Source organism: Macaca fascicularis, chromosome 1, assembly GCF_037993035.2.
Source record: "Macaca fascicularis isolate 582-1 chromosome 1, T2T-MFA8v1.1".
Classification (NCBI taxonomy): Eukaryota; Metazoa; Chordata; class Mammalia; order Primates; family Cercopithecidae; genus Macaca; species Macaca fascicularis.
In genome coordinates, this window is record NC_088375.1 from 140,878,834 (window position 1) to 140,902,940 (window position 24,107).

Genomic DNA, 24,107 nt, shown 5'->3' on the forward strand with positions numbered 1-24,107 from the left:
ATATTGGTTAGTTTGCCTCACTAGACTGCAGGTGCTACAAAAACAAGAACCATGTCATACTTACTTTTGTACCTCCAGAGTACATGTCAAGGATACTTTTTAATAAACACAAGTAGAGCTGAACTCACCTTTTTTTTATAGTGTTGTTAATGCCTTAAAGAAATCTCTCCCACATTTTTGATGCTTCTTTCTTACGACCTCTAAAACTTTCGCTTAATAACTGTCAACTGTTCTAAAGGCAAGTTGGCACCTATTAAGAATAATCTGTGCCAACACCAATTTTTAAAGGAACCAACGACTCATGAATGTAGGAGTATGTTATTTTGTGCAAATGAAAACACACACACACTCATTAGGTGGTAGATACTAAGGATGATAGTAAAGGCAATTTAAAACTTAGTCAACATAAATACTTTGTAAAGTCTTGCTGAAACCAATTAGAAAATCGAAATGAAAATGAAAACAGATTATTAATATACCTAAGAACTCTCGATCAGCACTGGTGATTAGAATATTACATCAATGATAGTTACATAGTAGAAATGTAATCAAAGTTTTGAATATGCATTTTTAAAAGGGAAAGAAAACAGGCTGAAAGCAATGGAAGTATATGCATGAGATTTTTAATCTCAAACTACTTTTTCTAACAAGCACAGGCTAAACTGATTAACATGGAAAAACTCTCTTCAGCATAATTTTCAAGGAATACGCAGTGCCAACCAGAGAAACATGCTAGTAAAGAGTAAACTGTTCAATAACTTGAGGGTTCAAAAAGAATATCTTATACTACAGAATATCATTTAATAGAGCTTTTTTTTTTTTTTACTCTAATCCCATGACACAGATTACAGAGCATTTTATGTAAAGGCAACTGCAGTGTTCCATGTGAACTTCTTGTTTTTCAAATTATTCATGTACTAGAGCATTTAAGAAAAACTACATGAGGAAGTGCCTTGGGGAAATTTTTAAGTAAATAATTATTATGCCTTTATAATTTTGCCCTAGAAAGTACTTTATTTCCTACATTGGGATGGTCTCTATTAGCAGGCCAATATCAGGAGCATTTATAAAATTATACAATGACTGAACTGGAAGAAACATTTCATATTATCTCGTTCACTCTCTTCATTTTTCACATGCTAAAAAATGAAGTCAAGAGAAATCAAGTGCTAAGTTAAAGGTAGAAAAAGAACCTTGATTATTCTCAGTCCTCAGTCATATGGTCTTCTAAGACATATCACCCTTGCCCTCTTACTTCTATCCTCTATTAATACTTTATAGTAACTACTTTAAAGTAAAAAAAAAAAAAAAGAAAGAAAGAAATCTCCTTAAATGTTCACAATGATTGAAGATTATAGAGTTCTTAAGTATAGAGTTATAAAGGTCAAGAAAAATGACAAAATGATCTCACATCCTCTATTTACACTATATTGACTATTATGCAATAATACCAATGTCAAATTATTAATAATACACTGAGAAACATTAAAGTCAAATAGATATGAAGCATAAAAGAATTTAGGGCTAATCTAGTCTACAAGATTTTATGTTAACCATGAAAACATCATAACTCACATTATCCATCTGTTTCCAGCACATGTCAAGATATTGTTGAGCTTTTCGTCCTTCTTGCAGATGCTGAAGATTATAACCATGGCCAAAAAAACAAAATAAAACAAAACAAATAAAAATAATTACATTTAAACACTAAAGTCTAAAGTCCCCAAAAGGCTTTTCACTTCATTTTTTTTTAAGGTACTAATTTTAACTTTATCAAGACTTAGGAAGAAAGCAAAGCTTCCTAAAAATGCATTTTATAGGATATTGTCTTAATACTTTAAATATAACCTTGAAAACAAGCACAATTTTCAGAAAAATAATGATTGTCTTGAATTGTGGATGACAAACATTTTTTATAAAAGGTCAGATAAATACTGTAGGCTTTTAAAGCTACACTGTCTCTGTGACACTCAACTCTGCTAATGTAATGCAAAAGCAGCCACAGGCATTATAAAAGTCAATGAATGTGGGTCTGTTCCAATAAAATGTTATGTATGGACACTAAAATTTCATATAATTGTCAATGTCATGAAATATTATTCTTTTTTCAACCATCTAAAAATATAAAAATCATTCTTAGCCTATGGCAACTAGCAAACAAAACCAAGCACTAGGTTGGGTTTGGCCCATAGGCTGTAGTTTGCCAAACTTAAATCCAAAAGAATCATAAATTAGCAAGAGTATTTTGTGATAATTTTTAGCTAGAAGAAATGTAGTGAAATAGAAAACCAGTTTATGCTGAACACACATTTTTAAAAAAAAGTATTTCTGTGCAACTATTTCATATACTACTGCAATTGGATGAAAATTGTAAGAATTACCATTTTTCTTTCAGTTTTCAGATCATGAGCATATCTCATTAATTCACCATATACTCTGTGCGCCATTTCTTCTGCTACAACTTCTCGCTGTCCTGCATAGTCATTTAACTCATTAAGGATATTAAAAAAGGCTACACACGAGGTAAACCTGGCAAAAACATTTCAAAATGGTGAGACTTAATTTTATTTTCATTACAAATATTGGTGAGGTATGGACTGAATCTAACATTTCACAAATTTTAGCATATTCAACCTAAATCTCAGCTACTAGTTCTAAATTAACTTCATATGGAAAAAATCCTGCATTACGCTCAAGTTGCACACGTCTGTATATCTTCAAGTAGTCTTTCATTTATTAGTAAAGGGATATTGGGGGTCAAAAAATAATAAGAATACTACCTGCAGGCTCTTTTGGCATACTGGAATCTCTTAAGTTGCCAACTGACTGGCCTGAGCTTGGGAATGAACTTGGTTGGATTCCTAGGCTTGGCAGCTGAACCTGTTGCAGAGATGATGTGCTTGCCAAATGCATCTCGATGGCTGATCTACAGAACAATTTTGCTATCAGCTCTGGACACAGCTGCCTGTATGCCTGCCCATATCCTGAATGGAAGTGAAGTGCCATTATATTGACACCAAAGGGGATAGAAGGGTCAAAAATAAGGGTAAAAACGTGTGTGAGGGAAGAAGAGAAACAAAGAGAATCACTGTATTAATGTATATATCTACTTTGAACATACTGCGGAACACTCTCTTACAGCTGAAGATTAACAGCTCAGATAGGACTCCATTAACACTAAACCTGAGAATCCTAACAACTGACAATTATATACAGAGTTGTTTGTTCGTAAGTCTAGTCTCTTCTTGTTTCTGCATCTAACCAATCATCCACATATTCCTCTTTAAGACCACCAAAAAACTCATAAGTGATTTCTAACCTTTTTATTTATTTCTAACGCAAAAACTCTCAGTGCTTTCCAACATCCCTGTATACCAATTAGTCAAATTGTTTTACTACCTATAAAAGTAAAAGCAAGAATCTAAGAAGCCAACAACTATGTAACAAAGTGTGGAAAATATTCTTTTCTTCTGCAGACTAAATCATTCAAGTGGAGTCCTAGTCTACATTTTAATTGAAAATCTGTATTTGACTATTCTAGAAAACCATTGATCAAGCCCACCGCAGTATTTATCCTCATAAAACATTAACAGTAGTTCTCTCTTTCATAAACATTAATTTTTAAATTAACTTTATAAAATCTTTATAAAAAGCTAAGAATATATTTATCTTACTAAATAATAAAAATATAAGTATTTTTAAATTTTTTAATATGCATTAATGAACAGGTATGTAATTTACCGTGGCTCTTCATCTTTGGATGAACGTTTGGGGCAGTACTTCTTAACCAGATTTCTATAGGAAGAAGATTTTTTAAAATTTATTAAAAATTTCAACTGTTGTTACAATTGAAATAGTCTAAGTTTTCAATTTCATTCAATCATGAATTTTATGATATAAAACAATCAAGACAGCAATATGGTCTCTACTCCATTAACATCATAATATGTAATCATTACTTACATTTTGTTCTTAAAATACTGATATCTGGAGAAAGAAAGGTTATTTCTATATTTTCATATGAATGTAATCACAACAATTTGGTTGATGTTACTATCAAATAAGAAAAGAGTTAAGAGGAAGAATAGAAGAAACAAAGTACAGTTGGCCCTCTGTATTCCAGGGTTCCACAACCACAGATTCAACCATGGGTCAAAAATATTCAAATAAGTAAATAACAATACAGCTATAAAAAGTAATACAAATTTAAAAACAATAGAGCCTAACAAATATTTACATAGCATTTACACTGTATTAGGCAGTCTAAGTAATCTAGAGATGATTTAAAGTATGAGGAGAATGTGGGTAGGTTATAGGCAAATGTTACGCCGTTTTATACAAGGGACTGAGCATCTTTGGATTTTGGTACTCATGGGTCTGGGAACCAATCCCCCTGAGGAACAATTACACTCAGTATGTGAAACTGAGTCAGGGCAAAAAGAAACATTTCAAAGAAGTATCATCACTTCTTTTGTTTCACAAACTGGGGGCTTTAATACTAACTAAGGTAAAATGTAATCAGATGCTGACTCAAAGGATAAAACAACAATTTGTCACCATCTCCATAACTCTACTTTTATATGAAAATCATGATGTAACTCCTTATCCTTCTCTTTTCTAGGCAAATGAATTACATTCTGACTTGTAACTATTTTTGCCTTCATCCATGTCTGTTCTTAACATTCTTACAGTAGAATGCTACCTTATTTCATCCTTTCAAAATCAGAAAGAGACTAGCATATGGACTTTGGAGCCAGATTGGACTGACTACCTTTGTTTGAATCCTGGTTTGTTTGTTTGTTTGTTTGTTTGTTTATCGAGATGGAGTCTCACTGTGTTACCCAGGCTGAAGTGCAGTGGTGCAATCTCAGCTCACCGCAACCTCCGCCTCCTGGGTTCAGGCGATTCTCCAGCCTTAGCCTCCTGAATAGCTGGGATTATAGGTGCATGCCACCACACCTGGCTGATTTTTTTATTTTTAGTAGAGACAGGGTTTCACCATGTTGGCCAGGCTGGTCTCGACTCCTGACCTCAGGTGATCCACCTGCCTCAGCCTCGCAAAGTGCTGGGATGAGCCACCAGCCCAACCTGAATCCTGGCTGTTTTATGTAGTACCTGTGTGACCTTGGACAATGTGCCTAACTTCTCTGTCCCCTCATTTCCTATAAATGGTACAAACAGTACCTACACTCCATACAGTCAGGAGAATTAAATGATATAAAGTGCTTTATACCCTGAGTCTCAAAGTATGGTCAACCTGGGTCCAGCAAGGGTCCATAGACTCTGTGGTAACAATCTACAATGAGATAAGTACAGAAGTTGGGATTAACTGTATTTCTTTTGAATCTAATAATTAAAAATTAGGGCCTATATTCTGTATGTCTCTTTTATGTCACGTTTCTAGTATTTAATTTTTATTGTATTTTACTGTATATTACAATACAAAATACAATACAACAATCTATATATTTATAATATAAAATTTACAATACAAAAATTTATATAATATTTTACTGTATTTTACAAAAGTACACAATGGATTGGAAATTAAAAGAAACTGGTCCATCATCACAAACAATTTGAGATGCACTGCTTTAAACTATAAGCAGTTTTAAAGTAAGGGGCCCTACTATCTTTCAATACTATAAAAGAATCACTGTCTTAATTATTCTCAGATTAGTATCAATTACTTCCACTTGAATCAATTTATTCATTCTACAAATTGTCTATTATGTGGTAAGCACCATGCAAACTACCAGGAGCATCATAAATAAAAGAGGACCCATGAGCAAGAGACTTATACTCTATTGAAAGGAGACAAGTATACACCAATAATTGTAATATAGAGCATGGTAAGTGCTATGATAAAGATATACGAAGAAAAGGAAGACCTAACACCCAGAGAGGGGTGGATAAAGAACAGGCAAGACACTGAGAAAAGAGTTCAGATCAACATGTATTGAGTTCCTACCACCAAGAAACCCATAGTTGTCACTGATTGTAAAGTTAGAGACAACATGAAAGCATTAGCACTTCAACCACTCTAGGGTGCAGCCATAGCTCACTGTAGCCTCAAACTCCTGGGCTTAAGTGATCCTCCTGCCTCAACCTACCAAGTAGCTGGGACTACAGGCACACACCATCATGCCTGACTAATAATATCTATATATACTTTTTAAAGATACAGGGTTTCACTACATTACCCAAGCTGGTCTCGAACTCCTGGCCTCAAGTGATCCACCTGCCTTGGCCTCCCAAAGTACTGGGATTACAGGTGTGAGTCATCCTTCTTGGCCTTCAAAGCTTTGCAGATATTTAACATGTCACTACATTAATACATGTACATAATTTACAACCTGTGCAGTCATATGCTCAAACATTTTTTAAGGTGAGCAATAAAAAGTTCAGAGATCTCTGGTCTAGAGAAATCAAATATATGGACACTCTTATATAACATAATATGGTAAGAACAATAGAGGGCTCTGTAAAGAGGGTTCCCCAGGGGTAGAAAGCTAAAATTTCTGATTTGCTGACTGAGCCTAAAGAGATAAACAGGAATTGGGCAACTGGAAACCCCTGGGGGGAGGATTCTGCTCATTAGTGAAGATCTAATGAGCAAAGACAAAGAAGTGGGGGAAAACAGAGCATTTAAGAACTGTAAGTGGGTTCAATGTTGCTGGAACATCAAATATGAGCTAGAGAATTACAAATAGTTAAGGTTGAAAAGTAAGTGGGGAATGAAGCAGAGACCCTTCTAAAGTCATATGAAGGAACTCTGAATAAATACTCTTGACCAGTGGTTATTAATCCTGGTTACCCAAACACTATCAAAACTCACTGTTGTGAATGAGTTAATTTACTAATTCACCCAAATATCAGCAAAGCTACTATCTGCTATAAATTAATTACTTCAGATACTAGACTGACAGAAAGAAAGGGACGAGTCACAGTTAGCAAACTAGTAATTGGGCATGACCTACAGTCCTTTCTACAAAAGAACTCAAAAAGGAAGAAGGGGAAAACATGATGAACAGAATAATTCACTAGAATAGGCAAATTCAGAGACAGAAAATAGATAATGGTTGCTAGTACATGGAGGAGAAGGAAATGACTGCTAACGGGTACAGGGTTTTCTTTTGGGGATGATGAAAATATTCTAAAATTCAATCGTGGTTATGGTTGCAAAACTCTGTAAATACACTAAAAAACCATTCAAGTGTATGCTTTTAGCAAGTGAATCTTACAGCATATGAATTGTACCTCAGTAAAGCTTCTATAGGAGAAGGAGTGGCAGTTGCATAGGCAGTCCATCTGCCACAGGTACCTCTATTCAACAAGTCTAAAATGAAATTTATCTGCTTCTTAATCTTCTTTTACATACCTCTTTTCTTACATTAGTGGCACTACCAACCATCTAGAATCTAGACATTTAAGCCAAAAATTTGACAATCATCCTACACTTTCTCCCACCTTAACACGTTCAATCCCTACAGATTCTATTTCCTAATTAACTTTTTTAAAACAATAATTTTTATAATAAAAAGGAAAAAATACACAAAGAGAAGCCCTGTCTTGTGACTACTTTATAAAATTGTTTTGTATACAGATGTGGGAGGACAGACTGCTGGACGCTACTGCAATATCTTGAAACCATGAGGGGAAAGACCAAGAGACGTACGATAATGCCCTGACATCATTGCTGAGCTCTAGAATGCCACTTCCAAATTTGTTACATAAAATGACTCTATTACGTGAAGCTGAAAGCTTCTTAACTGACACTATAGAAGAGTTAAATAAAAATGCCTAGTAGAGATATATAGTAAAAACTAGAACTCTAAAGAAACTGCTGGGATCATGATGCAGATATGAGGGTAAACGTGTAAAGACAATAACAGAAACAACAAGGAGTTACCATTTGTCGTCCATGTATTATTTGCCAATCTTAATGCTAAACTCTTTATATATAATCTTATGCTTACAACTGCAAGCAGATATTATTAGCCTGACTTTACAGGACTCAGACATATTAAGTGACTTGCCCACAGTCAAATAGCCAGTAAGTGACAAAGCCAAAACCTGCCTCAAACCTGATGCCAACACCTGAGATGGTTAAAATAATGAATGCGAATGAGGCTACTGAAGAAGTATGAAATGAAAGGTAGCTAGAGACCATCTATGAACACAAATTTAACAGGGAAGGAAGAAGAGCTGCTTCAGAAGAACAATAAGGACGAACAGCTAGGAAGATTCGAGGTAAACAAACTATGTCCTACCACCTATTTTTAAAACAAAATTTTATTGGAATGCACTACACTAATTCATGCTTGTATTGTCTATGGCTGCTTTTGCATTACAACAACAAAGCTGAGACAACCAAGTTGAGTAGACGTATGGGTAACAGAAAACCCAAGAGTCTGTCATTGAAAAGAAGGGATTTCTTTTTTAAAGACGTTCTCAGACACGCCAGGTGAGGTGTCTCACGCCTGCAATCTCAGTGCTTTGTGAGGCCAAACTGGGAGGATCCCTTGGGGCCAGGAGTTCGAGGATGCAATGAGCTATGATCATTGCCACTGCACTCCAGCCTGGGAAAGAGAGTGAGACCCTGTTCCTTAAAAAAAAGAAAAAAAGAAGACAAGACACTTTGGGAGGCCAAGGCAGACAGATCATTTGAGGTCAGGAGTTTGACACTAGCCTGACCAACATGCTGAAAACCTGTGTCTACCAAAAATAAAAAAAAATTAGCCAGGCATGGTGGCTCACTCCTGTAGTCTCAGCTACTCAGGAGGTTGAGGTACGAGAATTGCTTGAATCTGGAAGGCGAAGGTTGCAGTGAGCTGAGATCGTGCCACTGCACTCCAACCTGGGTGACAGAGTGAGGCTCTGTCTCAAAAGAAAAAAAAAGAGAAAGAGGAAGAAGAAGAGGTCTAGAGGAGGAGAAAGAAGAGGGTGAAGAAGAAGAAGTTGTTCTAAGAAACAGTCAACTCATCAAAGATAATAAAACAGGTACCTAAAGTATCCACGGAATTTAGCAATTACCAGGTGATTTAATAATGTGGTTATGACAGGCACAGTCTCCAACCTATAAATGGGGTTGTATTCTAGAAATTACTTTTAAGTTCAGTGGTTTGCAAGCACAAACTCATGAACTGCATTAAATAAGTCAAATTGGCCGGGCGCGGTGGCTCAAGCCTGTAATCCCAGCACTTTGGGAGGCCGAGACGGGCGGATCACGAGGTCAGGAGATAGAGACCATCCTGGCTAACACGGTGAAACCCCGTCTCTACTAAAAAATACAAAAAACTAGCCGGGCGAGGTGGCAGGCGCCTGTAGTCCCAGCTACTCGGGAGGCTGAGGCAGGAGAATGGCGTAAACCCGGGAGGCGGAGCTTGCAGTGAGCCGAGATCGCGCCACTGCACTCCAGCCTGGGTGACAGAGCCAGACTCCGTCTCAAAAAAAAAAAAAAAAAATAAGTCAAATTTAAGCAAAAAGCATTTCATAGAGTGAGTAGTTTCAAAGATTGACTACATTTTTATATACCAACATTTTAAACATTGTTTAGGGTCCCAGTCTGTAGTGGACACATTTTAACTACCTCTATGACTACCCTTCTTCTGCAACAGCTTGTGGAGACATATTTCTGCTCATCAAAAAGCCATGTTATTTCACACACTTCCCAGCCCCCTAACAGTTTGGTAGAACCACGTGGTCAATTCTGCATTGGGCTATGACCTCTCTGTAAGTACAGGCTGAAGCATTTAGAGCTTGTGTACAACCCTCTGGGCTCCCTTATTCTCTGCTGAAGCAATCGTGGAGGTTGAATGATGGGATGAAGATGAAAAGAGTATGGATCCTTGAGTTACCACATGAGCTGTCTGAACTTGTAACAGACTTCACATGATTAAGAGTGTTAATAAGTAAGTGTTTAGTTAGTTATGTTTAGTCCCTGGGATTTGGAATTTAATATTCTAGTATAGCCTAACATATCCTAAAATACAGCTCCTCCACTGTCATGCCTATGAACCTGTGGTCGTGGTGACCACATATTAAGGTCTGGGAGTATTCATTTGATCCAGGTCCATTAATCTAAGCCAATGAAAGTCAATCCTAAAATTTCTGTTGTAATTCTTAGGAAGGCATGCTCTCTTTCTGCTGAAGTTGTTAAACTGATAGGACATATTAAGGCCATGGGAAAAGAGCCTACTGGGAAATTAAACCAACACAGAGAAAAGCAAAGCCAAGAAGAAAGATCCAAAACACTTCTCTAAGTGCCTGGATCCCTAAATTTTTCACTCAAACAAGCCAGTAAATTCCTTTCTTTGTTTAAACCAATCTGAGTTAGGCTTCTGATACTTGAAAGAATTATGAGTACTACCAACGGCAACCACAGAAGTCATTAATAGCTTAAACATCACATAAATAACACTAATTGGAACTCTAGCTTCTGGGAGGAAGAGCACATGTAACACAAGAGGTAAGGGGAAGAGGAAGAAAGTAAATCTGTATTTTGAACATGCAAGGTAGTCCTAAGCAATTTTAAAAATAAATTCATCTTGAATCCCTGTATGTAAAACTCACGCATCTATAGGTGACTCATCCCAAACCCCAATATCCTGAGCCCTCAGATGCCATACACAGGTCACTAAAGACTCCATTCAAGTCAACCCTGCAACCTGAAAAACTACAGCACTGTCCAAGACGTTCTTCTCATTTGTCACCAAATCCAAATTTATAGGAAAACATATGCTCTGAAAGAAGACACACCAAATTATTATAAGACAGGGTCTCACTCTGTCACCCAGGCTGGAGTACAGTGGTGCAATCTGGGCTCACTAAAACGTCCACCTCCCGGGTCAAGCAATCCTCCCACCTCAGCCTGCCAGGTAGCTCGGACAACAGACACATGTCATCACGCCTGGCTAATTTTTTTGTATTTTTAGTAGAGATGGGGTTTCACCATGTTGGATCCACCTCCCAAAGTGCTGGGATTATGGGCGTTAGCCACTGCCCCAGCTAACACACCAAATTATTAATAGTACTCACTTCTCAGGAGAGGAACTGGGAAGGGACTTGAATTTAAATGTTATAATGATCATATAATGCTTTCATAAAATAAAACTAGGCCAGGCATGGTGGCTCACCTGAGGTCAGGAGTTCAATACCAGCCGGGCCAACATGGCAAAACTCCATCTCTACTAAAAATACAAAAATTAGCCACATGTGGTGGTGGCACACCTATAATCCCAGCTACTAGGGAGGCTGAGGCAGGAGAATTGCTTGAACCTGGGCAGCGGAGGTTGCAGTGAGCCAAGATCGTGCCACTTCACTCCAGCCTGGGAGAAAGAGCGAAACTCCGTCTCATAAATAAATAAATAAAACTAATAATAAAAATATACAATAAGAATGTATTCTTCCAAAGCAGCTGATCTCATTTGGGCCTTCTGAAAAAATAGTCTAAAGTCAACAAAAAGTCATACAAAGGGATGAATGGTTCAGTAAGTCCCGCAAATCCCTGCTTTGCAGTTTTAACACAATATGCTTATTAGCTCAAATAAATTTTAATATGTAAGTGCAAAGTATTCAGGTCATTCCTAAACTAAAAATATTTCAGACAATTCATCTAGTTTAAGAAATCTGCCCTTAACGTTACTTCCCCTAGGCTCTTTTTCTGTTCGCCCCTCTTCTAAATCCAGATTCTCCACCAAACTGATAGCAGTTTACGTATGAGACATGTTTTTAGTATGTTGTCATAAATCAGGAGTTAACTGAAACACAAAGTTTTATATACACACAGTACATATTACAGAAATTATAATAGATTCCACAGATAAGCTGGTACATTGTTTGGGGGGAAGGGGAGGGAGGGACGGAGAGAGGGAGCAGAGAGAGAGAGAGAGAGAGAGAGAGAGAGAGAGAGAGAGAGACAGCGAATGTGCGTGTGGATCCATGTTTTTCTATGTACTTTGGCTTCATGCACTTTGGATACAAAAGAAATCAGTGTTGTTCCTTCAGTTGTCAGAGAAGGCTTCTAAATTTAGTGGGCATCTCCAAAGATTATAGCAGTCTATACATATTAGTTATATTTGTGATATTAAATATATCACCCTTTTAAATGTATATTTAAGTTGTTGATTCTAATCTTTTTATCCATTCCAGTTTTGTCATGTCTATATTTACTTTTGAGTTTCAGTAAAAATTACAAAATATTCCAAATACTTTCTCAAAACATTAATTCACTTCTATTAAAACATTTTGCTGCTAAGTGCCAGAATGTAAACTATCTCAAAAATCTTAAAAGACTGAGAATCACCTCTATACATTTTCATACTTTCAACATTTGAGAGGCTGAGTTCTAATTACTGTTTAAGAGGTGATCAATATTCTATTTATTTACAAAATGGAATATAAATCATACCATTTCTTCCAGCAAAGGGTAGTATTAGAGATCTGAGACTCACTGACTAGTATCCCTTTTCTTAACCTACTTAAGAGCTGCCAGATTAACACATATGGCCCAAATTGTGGGCTCAGTTAAGTGACCCAACGATAGTAAATGAAATAGCTGGGCCAACGAGATCCCTTTCTGAAAGTTCTAAGACTTTGGACCTGACACAGCTTTGAGGCCAGTATGGGAGCTGAATCTCTAAGACATAAAACTGGCACTGTTGGTGACTGTATTTCCTGCCACATGGAGAAAGTCAGTCTGTGCTAAAAGAATAATGCCACCAACCCCAGAGGACACGGAGGGGGAGAGGCAGGGGGAGGAGGGGGAGGGAAGAAGGGGGAGGGGAGGGGAGGGGAGGAGGGGGAGGGGGAGGAGGAGGAAGAGGAAGAGGAAGAAGAAGAAACAACAAAGGGCTTTGGCTGTGTTTCAGATACTGTCTTTATTTTTTTCTGTGAGCTAGCTGTAGACCAAGCCTTCTAGCAGTATGACTATTTCACTTCTTGAACTCAATAAAAAATTAAAATCAATAAATCAATAAATTTATATTGTAAATAAATTTCTCATTATACTTAAATTAGCTCAAGCTGGAGTTTCCATCACTTTCGGCCAAGAATCTTCTCTCTTATAACTTAAACATAAAAGGCATCCATTGCAAAAGAATGAAGTGGGGCCAGGCACAGCGGCTCATGCCTGTAATCCCAGCAGTTTGGGAGGCCAAGGTAGGTGGATCACAAGGTCAGGAGTTCGAGACCAGCCTGGTCAATATGGTGAAACCCCATCTCTACTAAAAATACAAAAATTAACCAGGCGTGGTGGCAGGTGCCTGTAGTGTCAGCTACTCCGGAGGCTGAGGCAGGAGAATCATTTTGTAAAAAGTAAAGTAGAGGTTCCTCTTCAAAGACTTTCCTCCCCATCTAATGAGGAATAAATAGTAACTTCTCTTAGAAGCAAAATTTATTTAAAGACATGTGCTAACATTCTTAAATACCTGCTAGCTGTAATAAGGAAATCAGTGTACTTTATGTTCTTAGCTCCCACAATTTAGCCCAAATATTTGCCCTAGCATGCTCAGACTGGTCCAAGCAAGCATTAGGTCATAGCCTGTTCCTCTTCCTTATTTAAAAGTGTTTTTACCTTTCTCAACAGGAAACAAGTTACTTCCTCCTTCCTTTGTTCCCCTCTACCTTTACCTCTTTTTAAAAAAAAGTTGTAAGTTGCTAACCAATCAGGGTGAGGTCCCATTCCAGCTAATGGAAACTGGACACAGCAGTAGGGTGGATGCGTCAGGTTATAAATGACCCTGTCTCTTTGTTCGGTGTACTCTCGTGGCACGAGTGTACCCTTTCTGCAGGAAGTAAAAATGGTCTTACTAAATAAATAAATTTTATGTTCAAGTGCTATTTCTTTACAGCTCCGAGGAACAAACGTTTCAAACAGTTTGAACCCAGGAGGCGGAGGTTGCAGTGAGCCGAGATCGCACCACTGCACTCCAGGCTGGGAGACAGAGTGCGACTCTGTCTCAAAAAAAAAAAAAAAAAAAAAAAAAAAAAAAAAATGAAGCTGGACCCTTATAACACATACAAATATTAACTCAAGATGCATCAAAGACCTAAAACTATGAAACTGAGAAGAAAACATAGGAGAAAATCTTTGTGATATTCGATTTTGCAATGATTTCTTGGATATGACACCAAAAGCAGGCAAAAAAAAAAAAATAGATAAACTGACTACATCAAAATTTAAAACTTCAATGCATAGAAGGGCACAATCAAGAGAATGAAAAGGCTACTTAGAGAATGGGAGAAAGAATTTGCAAATCATATATCTGGCAAGAGGTTAAAATCCAGAATATACAAAGAACTCCTAAAACTCTAAAACAAAAAAAACAAGTAACTCAATTTTTAAAAATTGACTTGAAAAGACATTTCTCCAAAGATATACAAATGGACAACAAGCATATGAAAAGATCACTAGTCATCAGGGAAAAGTAAGTCAGAACCACAGGGAGATAACAAACTCACACGGATTAGGCTGGCTACTTGCAAAATAAGGATGTGGAGTAACTGGAAGCTTTGGGTATTGTTGATGAGAATGTAAAATCTTTCAGCCAGACAAAATAGAGTGACATAGAAACCAAATTCTGATAAAGAGGTATGAGAAAAGTAAAATGAGATAGAGACATACCCGAGACAGGGAGGAAAAAGAGGTTTAATTGGAATTACAGTTCCACAAAGCTGGGGAGGCTTCCGACTCACGGCGGGAGGCAAAAGGCACTTCTGACAGACTAGCTGTATTTGGATTGCTCTGTATCTAAGCCTACCCGAAATATTTGGGACTGCTCTTAGTAGACACAATGATGTACATAACACCAACTTGACCACATCACAATGATGTACATGACACCAAACTCCAGTATTAATAGAAAGCTGCTATGTAGTCAAAGGTTTGGCATGTGGTCAGAGATCCTAATTTCTAAACTAAACTGAAACACAGATTATGCCATTACTTATTCATTCAACTTATATTTAATCACCCAGTTCCAGAGGTACCAGGTAGGCTTAGTATGGGGTATAGAAATGCACATAATATAATATCTGATCAAAAGAAATTCAGAGATTTCTGCTTTGGCCAAAATAATGGCTTCCTGTCTTACAGCCTAATTCTCTTCCACTATACCATACTGCCACATTTGAACCAAAAATTTATGTATGCTCTGGGGTGGAGGCTGGGGAATATAATTTCATACAGCACTATCTCTATGATAGAACTGAATACAATTACTTTTACTAGGAAAAAACTAAAATGATACATACTTATCACATATATAGGGCTTCTTTTTTTACTTAGAAATCTTAATCTCTGTTATACAAATAAAATAGTGTAAGTTTATTAAAAGAATGATTGATTTCAGTTGCATATATCTTTGCAAACAAAATACACTCCACCAATTGATCTGAAGTGACCATTTTCCATCAATCAAAATGGATATGATTCAATTGTATGTAACTATGTCTCCAAATGTCATTAGATGCTTTATTTTCTATTTATTCCCATCCTCAAACCAAAACCAAAAATCAGTATCAAACACCAGAATAAAGTTAAACCAACACCATCAAAACACAAGAACAGAAGAGTAAAGGGAGAAAAGAAGAAAACAATCTGGAATTGCCAAAGATTAAGAAATTTTAATCTTGTAATATATTTAAAATGTAATTGTTTAACATCATGAATATAGTTGATATGATTTGGCTGTGTCCTTACCCAAATCTCACCTTGAATTACAGTTCCCATAATCCCCATGTGTCATGGGAGGGACCACGTGGAGATAACTGAATCATGGGAGCAGTTTCCCCCATCCTGTTCTCATAACAGTGAGTTAGTTCTCACGAGATCTAATGGTTTTATAATGGGATTCCCCCTTCACTGGGCACTTACTCTTCTCCCTCCACTATAAGTTTACTGAGGCCTCCCCAGCCATGCTGAACTGTGAGTCAATTAAATCTTTTTCCCTTATAAATTACCCAGTCTCAGGTATGTCTTTATTAGCAGTGTGAGAATGGACTAATAGTTATTATTTAGGAGAAAAAAAAAAGTGCTGCCTCACTATGAAAGAAATTACCCTCTGCACTAGCAAAAATATGGGGAGTTAACCAAAAGAATTTTTCCCATTAAAGAGGAGGAAACAAACAAGGCAAACCTCTTCCCTTTGGATAAAAGACATACTATAAACAGCAGCTGATAATCCAATCATTTATCAAGTAGTCACCCAAAGCAGCAAATCTCAATGTAGATCATTTCAAATTAAACATGCCTTCTCTCAACTCTTCGTTACTCCTCATACCTCACTACTCCAATAATTCTACCCTTGCTGAGAATCACTGCTATTGAGAATTATCCTTAGAATGGAAATGTGCCAAATTCCTTAAGTGTGCTTCATTCCTTCAAATCACCTATCTAAAGCATCAGTACATAATAAAACCTACTTTCTCAACACAAAATTCTACTTTTCATATCATGAAGTTGTGGGTTCTAGCCACCCTTGCTTCAATGAATCAGAGCTCAATCCTTTTCTTCCAAGTAAGTGAAAACTGTAATGGTTATTATCAGCCTCAGAACAGAGAGAAGGCAAACGAGTTTGCCATTTGATTAGATGAGTCCTGTTACACTAGCGAAACCCTGGCCATCTCAAAAGCTTTGAGGTCTAAGTAGTCTTGGGCAGTTAAATATTCCAGATTACTGAAGTTTTGTCTTATAAGTTATCAATTTTTATTTTATAATTTGTGATAGGAATCTCTTTTGAAGCATATCCTCTTCTTAATAACAAGTGTTTTAAATTACAAAAGTAACACACAATCATTGAAAAGACTACAATTCAAAAGTGTATGAAATAAAAAGTTCCTTCCCTTATCATTCCCTACTCTCATTCCACAAGGGTATCATTGTAACATAATATGGGTGTATTCTTCTAGACCTCTTCAGAATACATACAAATTTTATACAATACTGTATGTACAAACACAAGTAAGCAATAAAATGATGTTACTGTACATGCAGTTCTTACTGTACATTCATCATTCAACCTGATGAATAAGGCTTTTAAGTTTTAAAATGTTGGTAAACCTGATTTTTTTAAACTTAATCTACCACAGTCTTTTTCATCCTTCTTCTACTGACAGGCACTTTTACAACCAGAAACTTTTTTTTTTCCCCCTGCAATGAAGAGTTTTGTGCAAACACCTTTGCACACTTGTGTTTTTCTGCAGGGAAGTTTAGAAATGAAAATGCTAGATTAAAGGACAGATTGGACTTTTTAAACATTTTGAGATACACTATTATATTCTCTGCCTTCTTTAAAATAATCTGATTCTTTTCTTGAGGGCCCAGGATCATTCTTACCAGTATTTACTTTTTCACTCTGTATAATACAGTGATTCTCTTGGGGCATTAGAAGTAGGTTCACTTTTCACTATGGTTTGGATATGGTTTGTTTGACCCCAACCAAAACTCATGTTGAAATCTGATCCCCAAAGTGGTGGTGTTAGGAGACGGTGCCTAATGGGAGGTGTTTGGATCATGAGGGATCCGCCCTCATGGATAGTGGTTTGGTGTCATTTTTGGCAGTGAGCTGTGTTCTCATTCTAATAAGACTGGATCACTTTTTGAGAGTGGGTTTTTTAAAAGCCAGTACTCTTTCAGGTTTTCCTTCTCTCTTCATACATCCACGCTTCCCCTTTGACCCAACAAAACCCTGCGCCAGGAGCTGGGGGCATGCCTTTCAACTCACCAACCTGTACAACCATTAGTTAAATAAACCTCTTTTCTTTATAAATTACTCAGACTCAGGCATTCTGTTATGGCAACACAAAATGAACTAGGGCACTCCTGCATTAAATTTCATCTATTTTTGTAATTTTTAAACCTTTTCCTTTATTGTTTGTTCCTTCACACTGCCATCACTGTATTACCTAGAGCATTTTTTCTCATTCATTTCTATTGGAAAAACTGAGAATTTTCCAATAGAAATATGAGAATTTAATGTGCTAAAATTGAGATCAAATTAAAATTTAAATAAAATTTTTATTTGTCACACAAGAATACATGTGGTAGCTGCTATTTTAATCTCTCAGAGGCCATTTCAAGCTCTTCTAGATTCTAGAGAAGGTTCCCAGATCATTAACTTTTGGACAGATGAAACATCATCACTGTGATTATTAATATACTAATAGGCTCCCTGTTTATATTCTCATGTGGAAAATACCTTGTTTAAAAAACAGGAAGACGATGGAATAGGAAATTAGCATAATGTCAATATTCAGTAAATATCATAAGTGTTTATCATTATAAAAATATTATAAGCAAGCTATTTGTGACTCTAGTCTATTCCATCCCTGCATCCAGTCAGTTGGTTACATGCACTATTTTTTTTTTTTTATTATACCTTAAGTTCTAGGGTACATGTGCATAACGTGCAGGTTTGTTACATATGTATACTTGTGCCATGTTGGTGTGCTGCACCCACCAACTCGTCAGCACCCATCAACTCATCATTTACATCAGGTATAACTCCCAATGCAATCCCTCCCCCCTCACCCCTCCCCGTGATAGGCCCCGGTGTGTGATGTTCCCCTTCCCAAGTCCAAGTGATCTCATTGTTCAGTTCCCACCTATGAGTGAGAACACGCAGTGTTTGGTTTTCTGTTCTTGCAATAGTTTGCTGAGAATGATGGTTTCCAGCTGCATCCATGTCCCTACAAAGGACACAAACTCATCCTTTTTTATGGCTGCATAGTATTCCATGGTGTATATGTGCCACATTTTCTTAATCCAGTCTGTCACTGATGGACATTTGGGTTGATTCCAAGTCTTTGCTATTGTGAATAGTGCTGCAATAAACATACGTGTGCATGTGTCTTTAGAGCAGCATGATTTATAATCCTTTGGGTATATACCCAGTAATGGGATGGCTGGGCCATATGGTACTTCTAGTTCTAGATCCTTGAGGAATCACCATACTGTTCTCCATAATGGTTGAACTAGTTTACAATCCCACCAACAGTGTAAAAGTGTTCCTATTTCTCCACATCCTCTCTAGCACTTGTTGTTTCCTGACTTTTTAATGATTGCCATTCTAACTGGTGTGAGATGGTATCTCATTGTGGTTTTGATTTGCATTTCTCTGATGGCCAGTGATGATGAGCATTTTTTCATGTGTCTGTTGGCTGTATGAATGTCGTCTTTTGAGAAATGTCTGTTCATATCCTTTGCCCACTTTTTGATGGGGTTGTTTGTTTTTTCCTTGTAAATTTGTATGAGTTCTTTGTAGGTTCTGGATATTAGCCCTTTGTCTGATGAGTAGATTGCAAACATTTTCTCCCATTCTGTAGGTTGCCTGTTCACTCTGACGGTAGTTTCTTTTGCTGTGCAGAAGCTCTTTAGTTTAATTAGATCCCATTTGTCAATTTTGGCTTTTGCTGCCGTTGCTTTTGGTGTTTTAGACATGAAGGCCTTGCCCATGCCTATGTCCTGAATGGTATTACCTAGGTTTTCTTCTAGGGTTTTTATGGTATTAGGTCTAACATTTAAGTCTCTAATCCATCTTGAATTAATTTTCGTATAAGGAGTAAGGAAAGGATCCAGTTTCACCTTTCTACTTATGGTTAGCCAATTTTCCCAGCACCATTTATTAAATAGGGAATCCTTTCCCCATTTCTTGTTTTTCTCAGGTTTATCAAAGATCAGATGGCTATAGATGTGTGGTATTATTTCTGAGGACTCTGTTCTGTTCCATTGGTCTATATGTCTGTTTTGGTACCAGTACCATGCTGTTTTGGTTACTGTAGCCTTGTAGTATAGTTTGAAGTCAGGTAGCGTGATGCCTCCAGCTTTGTTCTTTTGACTTAGGACTGTCTTGGAGATGCGGGCTCTTGTTTGGTTCCATATGAACTTTAAAGCAGTTTTTTCCAATTCTGTGAAGAAACTCATTGGTAGCTTGATGGGATGGCACTGAATCTATAAATTACTTTGGGCAGTATGGCCATTTTCACGATATTGATTCTTCCTATCCATGAGCATGGTATGTTCTTCCATTTGTTTATGTCCTCTTTCATTTCACTGAGCAGTGGTTTGTAGTTCTCCTTGAAGAGGTCCTTTACATCCCTTGTCAGTTGGATTCCTAGGTATTTTATTCTCTTTGAAGCAATTGTGAATGGAAGTTCATTAATGATTTGGCTCTCTGTTTGTCTGTTACTGATGTATAAGAATGTTTGTGATTTTTGCACATTGATTTTGTATCCTGAGACTTTGCTGAAGTTGCTTATCAGCTTAAGGAGATTTTGGGCTGAGACCATGGGGTTTTCTAAATATATAATCATGTCATCTGCAAACAGGGACAATTTGACTTCTTCTTTTCCTAACTGAATACCCTTGATTTCTTTCTCTTGCCTGATTGCCCTAGCCAGAACTTCCAACACTATGTTGAAAAGGAGTGGTGAGAGAGGGCATATCCCTGTCTTGTGCCAGTTTTCAAAGGGAATTTTTCCAGTTTTTGCCCATTCAGTATGATATTGGCTGTGGGTTTGTCATAAATAGCTCTTATTATTTTGAGATACGTTCCATCAATACCGAATTTATTGAGAGTTTTTAGCATGAAGGGCTGTTGAATTTTGTCAAAGGCCTTTTCTGCATCTATTGAGATAATCAGGTGGTTTTTGTCTTTGGTTCTGTTTATATGCTGGATTATGTTTATTGATTTGCAAATGTTGAACCAGCCTTGCATCCCAGGGATGCAGCCAACGTGATCATGGTGGATAAGCTTTTTGATGTGCTGTTAGATCCAGTTTGCCAGTATTTTATTGAGGATTTCCGCATCGATGTTCATCAGGGATATTGGTCTAAAATTCTCTTTTTTTGTTGTGTCTCTGCCAGGCTTTGGTATCAGGATGATGCTGGCCTCATAAAATGAGTTAGGGAGGATTCCCTCTATTGATTGGAAGAGTTTCAGAAGGAATGGTACCCGCTCCTGCTTGTACCTCTGGTAGAATTCAGCTGTGAACCCATCTGGTCCTGGACCTTTTTTTGGTTGGTAGGCTATTAATTATTGCCTCAATTTCAGAGCCTGCTATTGGTCTATTCAGGGATTCAGCTTCTTCCTGGTTTAGTCTCGGGAGAGTGTAAGTGTCCAGGAAATTATCCATTTCTTCTAGATTTTCTAGTTTATTTGCGTAGAGGTGTTTATAGTATTCTCTGATGGTAGTTTGTATTTCTGTGGGGTGGGTGGTGATATCTCATCATTTTTTATTGCGTCTATTTGATTCTTCTCTCTTTTCTTCTTTATTAGTCTTGCTAGTGGTCTATCAATTTTGTTGATCTTTTCAAAAAACCAACTCCTGGATTCATTGATTTTTTGGAGAGTTTTTTGTGTCTCTATCTCCTGCAGTTCTGCTCTGATCTTAGTTATTTCTTGCCTTCTGCTAGCTTTTGAATGTGTTTGCTCTTGCTTCTCTATTTCTTTTAATTATGATGTTAGAGTGTCAATTTTAGATCTTTCCAGCTTTCTCTTGTGGGCATTTAGTGCTATAAATTTCCCTCTATACACTGCTTTAAATGTGTCCCAGAGATTCTGGTATGTTGTATCTTTGTTCTCTTGGTTTCAAAGAACATCTTTATTTCTGCCTTCATTTTGTTGTGTACCCAGTAGTCATTCAGGAGCAGGTTGTTCAGTTTCCATGTAGTTGAGCAGTTTTGATTGAGTTTCTTAGTCCTGAGTTCTAGTTTGATTGCACTGTGGTCTGAAAGACAGTTTGTTATAATTTCTATTCTTGTACATTTGCTGAGGAGTCCTTTACTTCCAATTATGTGGTCAATTTTGGAATAAGTGCGATGTGGTGCTGAGAAGAATGTATATTCTGTTGATTTGGGGTGGAGAGTTCTATAGATGTCTATTAGGTCTGCTTGCTGCAGAGATGAGTTCAATTCCTGGATATCCTTGTTAACTTTCTGTCTTGTAGATCTGTCTAATGTTGACAGTGGGGTGTTGAAGTCTCCCATTATTATTGTATGGGGTCTAAGTCTCTTTGTAAGTCTCTAAGGACTTGCTTTATGAATCTGGGTGCTCCTGTATTGGGTGCATATATATTTAGGTTAGCTCTTCCTGTTGAATTGATCCCTTTACCATTATGTAATGGCCTTCTTTGTCTCTCTTGATCTTTGATGGTTTAAAGTCTGTTTTATCAGAGATTAGTATTGCAACCCCTGGTTTTTTTTATTCTCCATTTGCTTGGTAGATCTTCCTCCATCCCTTTATTTTGAGCCTATGTGTGTCTCTGCATGTGAGATGGGTCTCCTGAATACAGCAGACTGATGGGTCTTGACTTTTTATCCAGTTTGCCAGTCTGTGTCTTTTAATTGGAGCATTTAGTCCATTTACATTTAAGGTTAATATTGTTATGTGTGAACTTGATTCTGCCGTTATGATATTAACTGGTTATTTTGCTCGTTAGTTGATGCAGTTTCTTCCTAGCCTCGATGGTCTTTACATTTTGGCATGTTTTTGCAATGGCTGGTACCGGTTGTTCCTTTCCGTGTTTAGCGCTTCCTTCAGGGCCTCTTGTAAGGCAGGCCTGGTGGTGACAAAATCTCTAAGCATTTGCTTATCTGTAAAGGATTTTATTTCTCCTTCACTTATGAAACTTAGTTTGGCTGGATATGAAATTCTGGGTTTAAAATTCTTTTCTTTAAGAATGTTGAATATTGGCCCCCACTCTCTTCTGGCTTGTAGAGTTTCTGCCAAGAGATCTGCTGTTAGTCTGATGGGCTTCCCTTTGTGGGTAACCCGACCTTTCTCTCTGGCTGCCCTTAAGATTTTTTCCTTCATTTCAACTTTGGTGAATCTGACAATTATGAGTCTTGGAGTTGCTCTTCTCGAGGAGTATCTTTGCAGCGTTCTCTGTATTTCCTGAATTTGAATGTTGGCCTGCCTTACTAGGTTGGGGAAGTTCTCCTGGATGATATCCTGAAGAGTGTTTTCCAACTTGGTTCCATTTTCTCCCTCACTTTCAGGCACCCCAATCAGACGTAGATCTGGTCTTTTTACATAATCCCATGCTTCTTGCAGGCTTTGTTCATTACTTTTTCTTCTTTTTTCTTTGGATTTCTCTTCTCGCTTCATTTCATTCATTTGATCCTCAATCGCTCATACTCTTTCTTCCAGTTGATCGAGTCGGTTACTGAAGCTTGTGCATTTGTCATGTATTTCTCGTGTCATGGATTTCACTCTGCCCGTTCGTTTATGGCCTTCTCTGCATTAATTATTCTGGTTATCAATTCTTCCACTCTTTTTTCAAGATTTTTAGTTTCTTTGCGCTGGGTTCGTAATTCCTCCTTTAGCTCTGAGAAGTTTAATCAACTGAAGCCTTCTACTCTCATCTCATCAAAGTCATTCTCCGTCCAGCTTTGATCCGTTGCTGGCGATGAGCTGCGTTCCTTTGGAGGGGGAGATGTGCTCTTATTTTTTGAATTTCCAGCTTTTCTGCCCTGCTTTTTCCCCATCTTTGTGGTTTTATCTGCCTCTGGTCTTTGATGATGGTGACGTACTGATGGGGTTTTGGTGTGGGTGTCCTTCCTGTTTGTTAGTTTTCCTTCTAACAGTCAGGACCCTCAGCTGTAGGTCTGTTGGAGATTGCTTGAGGTCCACTCCAGACCCTGTTTGCCTGGGTGTCAGCAGCAGAGGCTGCAGAAGATAGAATACTGCTGAACAGCGAATGTACCTGTCTGATTCTTGCTTTGGAAGCTTCCTCTCGGGGTGTACTCCACCGTGTGAGGTGTGGGGTGTCGGTCTGCCCCTAGTGGAGGATGTCTCCCAGTTAGGCTACTCAGGGGTCAGGGACCCACTTCAGCAGGCAGTCTGTCCATTCTCAGATCTCAACCTCTCTGCTGGGAGATCCACTGCTCTCTTCAAAGCTGTCAGAGTCGCTTGCATCTGCAGAGGTTTCTGCTGCTTTTTTGTTGTTGTTGTTGTTGTTGTTTAGCTGTGCCCTGTCCCCAGAGGTGCAGTCTACAGAGACTGGCAGGCCTCCTTAACTGCTGTGAGCTCCACCCAGTTCGATCTTCCCAGGGCTTTGTTTACCTACTTAAGCCTCAGCAATGGTGGGCGCCCCTCCCCTAGCCT

The 24,107-nt window shown here is 37.7% G+C and overlaps 1 protein-coding gene across 14 annotated transcripts in view; it reads right to left on the reverse strand.

Moving 5' to 3' along the window:
* The window catches only part of FNBP1L (formin binding protein 1 like), a 106,542-nt gene that overhangs the window by 29,076 nt on the left and 53,359 nt on the right, over positions 1-24,107 (reverse strand). For 9 of the 14 annotated variants that reach the window (XM_045367052.2, XM_074001306.1, XM_074001327.1 and 6 more), the window contains exons 3-5: positions 3,742-3,795; positions 2,382-2,529; positions 1,576-1,638 (exon numbers count right to left, since the gene is read on the reverse strand). In XM_045367052.2, coding sequence (XP_045222987.2) covers positions 1,576-1,638; positions 2,382-2,529; positions 3,742-3,795 — 265 coding nt within the window. Of the gene's footprint in view, positions 1-1,575; positions 1,639-2,381; positions 2,530-2,780; positions 2,985-3,741; positions 3,796-24,107 lie in introns of all 14 variants that reach the window. The other 5 variants (XM_074001322.1, XM_074001332.1, XM_074001299.1 and 2 more) reach the window with 2 other exon arrangements.